Source organism: Lactuca serriola, chromosome 2 (assembly GCF_051521515.1).
Source record: "Lactuca serriola cultivar US96UC23 chromosome 2, Lser_US96UC23_V15, whole genome shotgun sequence".
NCBI lineage: Eukaryota > Viridiplantae > Streptophyta > Magnoliopsida > Asterales > Asteraceae > Lactuca > Lactuca serriola.
In genome coordinates this window covers 235,274,844-235,285,425 of record NC_136409.1, presented here as the reverse complement: position 1 = coordinate 235,285,425, position 10,582 = coordinate 235,274,844, and the positions used below count along the sequence as shown (strand labels likewise).

Sequence of the window (10,582 nt, the reverse complement as noted above, 5' to 3'; positions counted from 1 at the left end):
GGTTTCTTCATCATTTGAAAAGTGTTTGAGGAGCATTTGATATTGTTTAGTCGACTAACCAGGTATGGGGCTAGGTTCAACATTTGTGTAGCATATCCTTACCTTTCCTTTTTCTTGTTTTCCTTTTTCTGGTCACCAATCTGAATACCCGATATGTTTGAAACAACCTTTCTTGTTATGACCCTTTTCTGCCATAGAAAATACATTACGGTTCATAATTGTTGCTCCATTTGAGATCCTTCTTCACCGCCCTTTTGTTTTGCTGCCTATAATCACTACCGATCTCCTTTTTCCCTTGAACGAAATCTTAAAAAGCTGTAACTTTGTTTGTGGGTTTCTTGGTAGCAGTGATGGCTCGTTCGTGCTCATCTTCTGCTACCAGGTGAAAAACTACACTTAGGCTTGGTGTGGGTTTCATGGCTAAAATCTGAGTTTTGATGGTATAATATTCATTATCAAGTCCCATGAGAAACTTATAGAACCTCTCTTTATCCTTGGATTCATTCAACCTTTTACCTATATTATACGTATAACCAACACACTCACGACGAAGGGTGGGTGTTGTAGACTGTATTTCATCCCATATGGATCGTAATTCCGTGTAGTCACTAGAAATAGAGATTACTTCTTGCCTTTTTGTTGCAAGCGATTGTTTCAGCTCGTATGCTCGTGAAGCACTTTTCTTACCGAATCTTTCTTCAAGATTACTCCAAATCTTGCTAGCTATATTTGCGTACTTCACGCTTGACCTAATGTCTTTTTCCGTGGCAGTGGTTAGCCATCCCTTTGTTATGGCATCACAGCGCATCCACCGCATATATATAGGTTTATGATTTCGCATCTGGTTTATCGATAGTTCCATCAATGAAATCGATTTGTTCTTGGCAAAAAGAAAAAATTTCATCTCTTGAGCCTAATCATTATAGTTGTTGTCCGTCAGAACGTCATTTTACGTACATTTGCTTGGGATATTTTGAGGAATGGGTGTAGTATGGCGAATTGGATTCGATGTTGGTGAGGCTCCGTCCTTCGATGACACTGGTTTGTCTCCCGCCATCTTTGGGGACAAGGTTTTCTAAAGCAGGTGTGAGACCTGCTCTGATACAATAAACAAATTGATTATTGTGAAAACTTTCTTTTCATTCATTCACAAAGTTGGTATTATATAGAACAGGAAATGCATTCCTTACTGAAAGCACATTCTAAACAAAAGCCTATATAACATGAATGGATAAAAGGAAACAAATCATAGCAATCTTCTATGATAATAACGAGATTTCTTTATTTTAAATATTACCATTGTTATCTGCTATCTTAGGTGACAATTGTAATATTTAAATATATTTAACAAGTTTGATAATCAATTGTGTGTATAAAATAAAAATCTCTAAATATGAACAAAATGTGAAGTTTATCTTTTCCCTTATTTCCATTAAGTGCTTATACCTTTATTTGACCGTCACTTCAAAACAATTTTGAAAAATATACAAAAATCTAAACAACAAAATTTTGGTATGTATTAATTTTATTATTAATAAATATATTATTTATGACAAGTTGATTTTAAACTGAATTTTTTTTAAGATTTATAACTTTTAATTTAATTTATATAAAATATAACATTATTTTTTGTTCTTTAACGAACTTGTATTATAATATTATCTATTTGATTTATAAAAATTATTACAGTATATTGATTATATTAATTTTTAATTAGAAACAAGGTTCCATAGGATATCTCATGCATGTTATAATTTCTTGATATGTTTCGAAAATTGCAACGATTATCGCATCATCCAAGAATATAATTTCCATTTATATAGTAAGATTTGAATCTAAATATACATATTTTTAGGCCGGTAAGAGTGGTATGCATAAGCTTAATTTTGAATGAAACTATAATGATGTTAATAAAATCAGGATATTTGTAGAAAGTATATACGAGTGGTATGCATAAGCTTAATTTTGAATGAAACTATGAGCTAGACTAGTACAACTAAATTCATATATTTTAAATGAAAATATAAAATCATAAGTCACCACACAATTGATGTTAATAAAATAGGACATTTGTAGGCTTTTTTTTATACCAAAATGGTATAATTTTACATTACATACTAATTTGGAAAAAATAATTTTGGAGGGGTAATTAATTTTTCATTTTTAGACAATTTTTTTAAACATGATTTATAATCAAATTTGTTAAATATGTTTATATGTTATCATTACCATTTAAGATAACCGGTAACAATTGTAATATTTGAACAAATTTATAAGTTTGATGGTTAATCATGACAAAAAAAAATTGTCTATAAATATGAACGAGATGAAAAATTCATTATCCTAACTTATTTTTTTTTTTTTTAAGAGAAATCAAATATCTTTTTACTTTTTTTCTCCTACAAATTTCCTACACATATAACATTATAAGACTTTCCTATTTTAATTAACTTATAAACTATATATTTACACGAATTAAAATGCTTTCATAAGCATGCATATTTATTTCTTTGAAGTTTCCTTCTTTGGGTGCTTGTTTATTGGGCGTCTTTAACCTTTTCTCACTTGTTTCTTTTCATACTTTGATATTCAATGTACATACAAATCGCTTTTTTTTTTTTATTTAATCAAAAACCATAATAAAATGGACACTTGTTATATATATATTTTTTACTCTACCTGATCACCGAACAAATCGTGAGCTAAATCACTTGCAATTTGTCTTTTCATGATTCACTGATCTTGCAACGACCCATGAAATCGGCATCTGTTCTAAAGAAACATGAGTGGTTCTCGGCCAATAAAATCAAGCATAATTAACTAATCAAACTTTACAGATCAAGGCTGCTGATAATAAACTATGATTAGGTAATCAATTAATGAAGAATTGTATGATTAGTAGACAAGATTAACTAAAGCTAATGTTGCCCATACTAGCTTCTACAAAGTACAACCACTACATCAGTTAGCCACATAAACTTCCCACTAAATTAAAATTAAAAATCCCGATTTTAATCGATTTAGTGGGAGTCAACTGGTCTGTCCCCCAATAAATAAATTGATTAAAAAAATAGTTATAAGCAGAATTAAATTATGGGCAAAAAGAAGCTGAATTCCATGGACCATGTTTTTCCCTCTTACTATTCCACTTCTAAGCACGACCTATTTTTTAATTTCTGATTTGAAGATCTTCCCATCACTGTACGACCGACACCTGGGAATATTATTTTATTTACTTACCCCCCCCCCCCCCCCCCCCCCTCCAAAAAAAAAAAAAAAAGCTTTCACAGCAACTTGAAGATATTTAGTGAAGATTTACTAGCTGTTAATCTCTCCAATAGAACTAGAATGCTCTTAATTTTGAAGCTTGAAGGTAACATGTATATGTCTATGTATTTTATGTATTTTAAATGTATAAACGTATTTTCTTTGACATATTTATATGTATTTTTAACCAGTTTATATTTTTTTTTATGTATTTTTATGTACTATTATTTATATATTACGTATTTATATGTATTTTTTTTATGTATTTATGTATTTTTAAGTTTTTTATATAGATGTTTATATATTTTAAATATATAAACGTATTTATATGTATTTTAAAGTGTTTAACATATTTTTTATATGTTTTTATGTATTACGTATTTATATGTATTTTTAGGTACTTATTTATTTATTTATTTTAAATATTTTTTATATATGATTTTTATGTATTTTAAATGTATAAGCGTATTGTTTTTCGTATTTATATGTATTTTTAAGTATTTTACATATTTTTTTGTGTATTTTTATATATATGTATTTATATATATTTTTACATATTTATATATTTTTTGAGTTTTTTGTATAGATGTTTATGTATTTTAAATGTATAATCGTATTATTTTTACGTATTTATGTATTTTTTAGTTCAAGTCGTCTTCACCGTTTCATCTAATTCGCATAGCTTCTTCGAGTATGTCTAGATGGTTTCCTACATACCTACATATTTTAAGTTTTTGTTATTCAGTATTTAATTTCAAAAGAAACGAATGGAAAAAGCTTAAAATAAGTGGATATATAGGAAAAACCATCTAGATATACTCGAAGAAGTTGTATAAATTGGATGAAATGGTGAATACGACTTGAAGTAAAAAATATATAAATACGTAAAAAAAAAGGTATTGTTATACATTTAGAATACATATTCATCTATATAAAAAAACTTTAAAAATATATACATAAATACATATAAATACGTAATATATAAAAAACACACATAAATACATAAAAATATGTAAAATACTTAAAAATACATATAAATACGTAAAAAATATGTTTATACATTTAAAATACATAACATCTATATAAAACTTTTAAAAATACATATATACGTAATACAAAAAATAATACTTAAAAATAAATAAATATATATATGTAAAATACTTAAATATACATATACATTAAAAAATATGTTTATAAATTTTAAAAAAAATAAAAATAAACATATACATATTAAAACTTTAAAAAATACATAATTATGTAAAAATAGATATAAATACTTAATACATAAAAAATAACAAATAAAAAATATGTAAAATACTTAAAAATACATAAAAAGTATGTTTATACATTTAAAATACATAAAAATATGTAAACATATATATATATATATATATATATATATATATATATATATATATATATATAACTTAAAAATATACAAAAATACATAAAAATAGATATAAACACATAAAAAAGAATATGTTTATACATTATATACAAGTGTTGTCGAAATCTGCAGAAAATTCTCATTATTTTTGAGAAAATAACGATTTAGTCTCATGACCTGCTAGACAGGTCAAAATGGGCTAAAGTAAATAAATTAACCGGATTCTCGGGCTTTTCTATTCAAAAAGTTAGAAACTTAGGACTTTTCTATTCAAAAAATTAAATTTAGGGCTTTATTAAAAAAAATTACAAAATATTAGAACTTTTCTAGAGATTTCCCAAGATTGATTAATGAGTTTTTAACTACATTAATTTTTGACATACCAGCTAAAAGCTACCTTTTAGAGTTATCTTTGGTAATTGGTGCGCTACAATTAGCTTAAAATATAACATATTTTTCAAGTTTTTGAGGTTATCATGTTTCACAAAACAAAAAGTAGTTTATAATTTAGTTTTTTTTTTTTTAAAAGTACTCAAAATAGCTTTTCATTTAGCTTTTAAAGTTTTTTCTTTTAAACCTTCAATATATACCATTTATTAACTATAATAAACACATTTTCTACATGTCTTTATTTGTTTTTTACACTTTCTAGCTAGTTTATCAATTGTTTTTTTTACCAAATGTTATTTTTTATCGTCTACCGGTGTGTTACTAACTTTAGTCATTCTGAACTTCATAGTCTCAATCCATATCGTCCCTTGCATCTTCATAAAATCCTTATTACTCCTAAAATCATTAAAAATATTGTTTTTTTTTGCAAATTTACTAAAGATATAAAATTTTGTATAGAATTTGGTTTCTCTTTGAAGGATTATTGCTCTCGTCAAACTCTGTTTAGATGTTGCAGCTTCTACGACCAATATTGTGTGACAAACCTTGTCTCCCCAAGTGTTAATACAACCAGTCTGTATGTATGTGTTGGGGTATGAAGTCTTTTCCAACATGGAGCACTTAGATTACATTGGAGCACTTGGGGTTCATGGAGCATGTGACAAAGGAACAGATCTTCTAAGAAAGGAATGAATCATCAGACAAAGGAACGGATCAAGTGACAAAGAAACGGATATTCTAAAAGGTAGTTTGGAGCAACTTGGAGCACTTGGACCAACTTGGAGCAACATGGAGCAACAAGTTGTGCCATGATGACTGATGTTGCGCCGTCCTTTGGGATGTTGCTCCATATGGAGGCATCTTGCGCCATCCATGAAGATGTTAGGCCAAAGGGATAGGAGTTGTGCCAAATGAATGGATGTTGAGACACATACACACATGAGATATTGTGCTATAAGGAATCCAGGAAGGAGATGCTGTGTCACATCTATGAGATGTTGCGCCATGAGGGTATGAAGTTGCGCCAAGGGAAGGATGTTGTGCCATCTTGATTCCTTTGTTGTGTCATGTCAATCCACGTATGCTTAAAAGATGATCATGCTCAAGAAATACACCATGTTGTGCCACCATGATGGATGTTGGGCCATTAGCGATCATGAGGCTCCACATGTGCATCATGTTGCTCTACTGTGGTTAAGGTGGTCTATCATGTGTGTTGATGATGATCATGGGTTGTATGACATAGCAGAATGTTCTAGACGACGTTGCATGGTGGAATATGATTGTTGTCACCATTCATGGACCTATGGGCCAATAGGCTTGGCCCATTAGGGTTTTAAGTTTGATCCCTCTAGTATAAATAGGCTCATATTGCTAGATTTCTATGAGAGCTTAAAGCGAGATACAATTTTGAGTGCTTGTAATAGTTCCAGAAAGTTAATAAAATATTAGCTCTCTCTCTCTCTCTCTCTCTCTCTCTCTCGTGGACGTAGATCATCTTGACCGAACCATGTTAAACATTATTTCTTTTGATTTACGTTTTTCAGAATTTTTTATGAGTTCACCGAAGTATGTTTTTGATATTTGTCTAAAGTGCTTAACTTGTTTTGTTGTGACCCAACAAACTGGTATCAGATTTATGGCTGAAGACGGGAGAGTTAAGATCGACAAGTTTAATGGAAAATATTTCGGTTTCTAGAAGATGCAAATTGAAGAATACCTCTACCAGAAAATTTTACATGAACCTTTGTCAGAAGGTAAGTCGTCCCTTATGAAGCAGGAGGATTGGGAATTGTTAGATCAAAAGGCACTTGGTGTAGTACATTTATCATTGGCATAGAATGTTTTGCTTACAACATTGTCAATGAGAAGACAACTTATGGGTTGATCAAAGTGCTATCAAACATGTACGAGAAACCTTGGTTGAGATTTATCATTGGCATAGAATGTTTTCACTTGATTCGATAATTGGTAAATATGAATTTAATTCAATCCTGTTAAGGTTGACATTGGTTGAGATTAAATTTGAAGATGAAGTCCAAGCATTGCTATTATTATCATCATTACCCGAAAGTTTGTCAGGAACAATGATAGCAGTTGGCAACTCAGCTGAAGGTACCAAGTTGATATTCGAAGGCATACATGACTTAATCATTGGTGATGATGTGCGTAAACGAAGTGCTAGAGAATCCTCTAACAGTCTTTTTAGTATTGAGGAAATATGAAGGAAGTCCAACAGAGGGAGTATGGGTAGAGGCAAATCAAAGTCAATGAAGAGAGGTGTATCAAAAAACAAGAAGGACATCATCTGTTGGAACTACAAAGAAAATGGCCATTTCAAAATTCAATGTCCAAATCCTCTTGTAGAAAAAGGAAAGAATGAGATGAACATTGAATCAGACTCTGAATAAGATGCTCTTATCTATGAAGTTGAAAACTCAGTTGAATCATGGAACATGGATTCGGGTGCGTCATTCTATGTTAGTCATTCCAAAGATGTAATGCAGAATTTTAGGCAGTGTCAAGGGATGGTCAAACTAGCAGACAACAAGAGCCTTGATATTATAGGTTTTGCGGATGTGGTCCTCAAGACTACTTTGGGTACGAAGGGGACTTTGAAGAATGTCAAGTTCATTCCAGACTTGAAATAATGTTGATATCAGTGGGGAAACTTGATGATGAAGGTCACCATGTCACTTTTGGTGATCATCAGTGGAAGGTGACAAAGGGAAACTTAGTGGTTGTCGGAGGTCAGAAGCGGGGTACACTTTATACGGTGGAAGTTTCTGATGATGAAGCACATGATGTTGAAGAAGTTGGAGCATCCACTCTATAGTACCAAAGACTTGGACACATGAGTGAAAAAGGAATGAAGATGCTTGCCTCTAAAGAAGAATTCCAGATGTCAAGAATGTGGTAGTGGATTTATGTGATCCATGTGTTATTGGCAAATAGAAGAAAGTTACTTTCGAAAAGATAGGACATCCACCCAAGACAAGGATATTGGAGTTTGTTCATTCAGATGTTTATGGTCCAACTTCAATTGCTTCAGTGGGATGATCCCAATATTAGGTTACTTTCATCGACAACTGCACTAGGAAAGTCAGTGGCGAATCTAGAACCAAAAACCACATGGTTCCTTATGTAAATAAAATTGAAATAGATAGGTCTTTTAGCAAAAATAGGTAGGTCTTTTAGCAAAAATGACATAGGTCCTTCATATTTTCTATATATATTTGTTGTAATTAAAAAAAGGTAGGTCCTAGGACCTACCTTCTACACACTTAGCTACACCCCTGAGGAAAGTTTAGATCTATTTCTTGAAACATAAGTCTGAATTTTTTAGTGCTTTCCGGAAATGGAAAGCGATGGTGGAAAATGAAATTAACTTGAAAATCAAGTGTTACAGATCTGGTAATGGGGGAGAATATAGTAGCAAATAATTTGTTGACTTTTGTGCTGAACATGGAATTAGGATGTAGAAGACCGTTTCGGAAACACCTCGGCAAAATGGAGTAGCTGAGAGGATGAAAAGAACATTGAATGAAAGAGCGAAGAGCCTGAGACTACATGCACCCAAGATGGTATAGGCGGACGCAGTCAACACAGTTGCATACTTAATAACCAGAGGATTCTCAGTCCTTATAGGGTTCAAGATTCCAGAGGAAGAATGGCAAGGTCATGAGGTTTCATTCAAACACATGAAGGTATTCGGTTATGTCTCGTATGTAAAAGTCAAAGATTCCGAGAGAGGCAAGCTAGAGGCAAAATCAAGGAAGTGCAGCATTATAAGTTACGGGTTGGATGACATGAGATACCACTTATGGGATAATGAACAAAAAAGTTATCAGAAGTGGGGATGTGGTGTTCAATGAGAATGTGTTATGCAAGGATGAACTTTATAAGGGCCCAAGTAGTAAAAAAACAGAAAAAAAAAAAGAACAAGTTGACTCAGAAGAAACTTCAAAATATGACATTATAAAACCTATCAGTACTCTAGAGATAGGTGAAAGTCCAGGAAGTAGTGGGAGCTCTAATGAAACTGGAGAGAGTGGAAGCATGGATGATAGTAGTTCAGAGAAGGAAAGTGTAGAAACTAAAACTCCTACCATCCGTGGATCCACTAGAGTACGAAGGCCTCCAGTAATGTATTCTCCTTCAACACACTTCTTGTTGGTGATAGAGAATGGTGAACCTGAATCTTATCCAGAAGCATTGAGGATGAAAGAATCCATACAGTGGAAGAAGGATATAGAAGAATAATTGAGCTCACTTGACAAAAATCACACTTGGTCCTTGGTCAAGCTCCCATAAGGGGAGAAAGAACTACAAAAGAAGTGGGTGTTTCAGGTTAAGGATGAGATTGTGGCACCAAGAGATACAAGGCAAGGTTGGTAGTCAAGGGGTTCCAACAGAAAAGAAGGGTTGATTATAACGAGATCTTTTTCTCTAGTTGTGAAGATGACTACAATCAGAATGGTTTTGGGAATTGTGGCATCTGAAGATCTCCATCTAGAAAATCTAAATGTGAAAAAAAAATCCCCATTGCAACCTTGAAGAAGACATCTACATGGCACAACCATAAGGTTTTCCCAAAGTTTTCAAGGAAAATCTTGTGTGCAAACTAAAGAAAAGTATGTATGGTTTGAAGCAGACTCCAAGCCAGTGGTACTTGAAGTTTGATAGCTTCATGTAGAGGAGTGGTTACAATAGATGTGAGATGGATCACTGTTGTTATTTAAAGAAATTCAAGTCCTCTTATATCATCATATTGTTATATGTTGATGACATGTTGATTGTTGGATCCGACATGCAGGACATTAACAAGCTAAAGAAGAAGTTGATTAGTGAGTTCGAGATGAAGGACTTAGGATCTGCTAAACAAATATTGGGCATGAGCATAGATAGAGACAAAGTTACCAGTACACTAAAACATTCACAAGCCAGGTACATCAAGAAAGTTTTAGAAAAGTTAAGCATGACATATGCGAAAACCAGAAGCACACCATTAGGGAGTCAGTTGAGACTTTACAAGAAGCAATCCCACAAAACGGAAGAAGACAAAGAAGGCATGGATAAAGTTCCATACACATCTACAATTGGTAGTTTAATGTATGCAATAGTATGTGCCAAACCAGATATTTCTCATGCCGTTGGAGTTGTGACCAGATTCATGTGAAATCCAGTAAGATAACATTAGTGAAATGGTTGTTATGCTAATTAAAAGGAACAAGAGAGTTGAGAATTAAAGTTGTCTCGACAATTGTGGAGAGTATAAAGAAAGCTCAAGAGGAAGCTTCTGAGAAGAATGACCGAAAGGAGGAACGTTTGGGCAAAACGTTGGTGTTCGGTATAAACAGTCATGGACTCAAGGTGTTCCAAGATCGGATTTGGATACCTAAGATAGGAGGAGTCAGAGATCTTCTGATGGAAGAAGCTCACAAAACCATGTACTCGATTAATCCCGGTAGCACTAAAATGTATAGGGACCTGAAACCCTATTACTGGTGGCCGACGATGAAGCTTGATGTTGCAAGG

General features: G+C 32.2%; 1 protein-coding gene across 1 annotated transcript; it reads right to left on the bottom strand.

The window, feature by feature from the left end:
• Positions 1 to 307: 307 nt before the first annotated feature.
• Positions 308 to 817, bottom strand: LOC145090194 (uncharacterized). Its single transcript, XM_079028522.1, has one exon. It carries the CDS (start codon positions 815 to 817, stop codon positions 308 to 310), a length of 510 nt encoding a protein of 169 aa, XP_078884648.1.
• Positions 818 to 10,582: the final 9,765 nt, after the last annotated feature.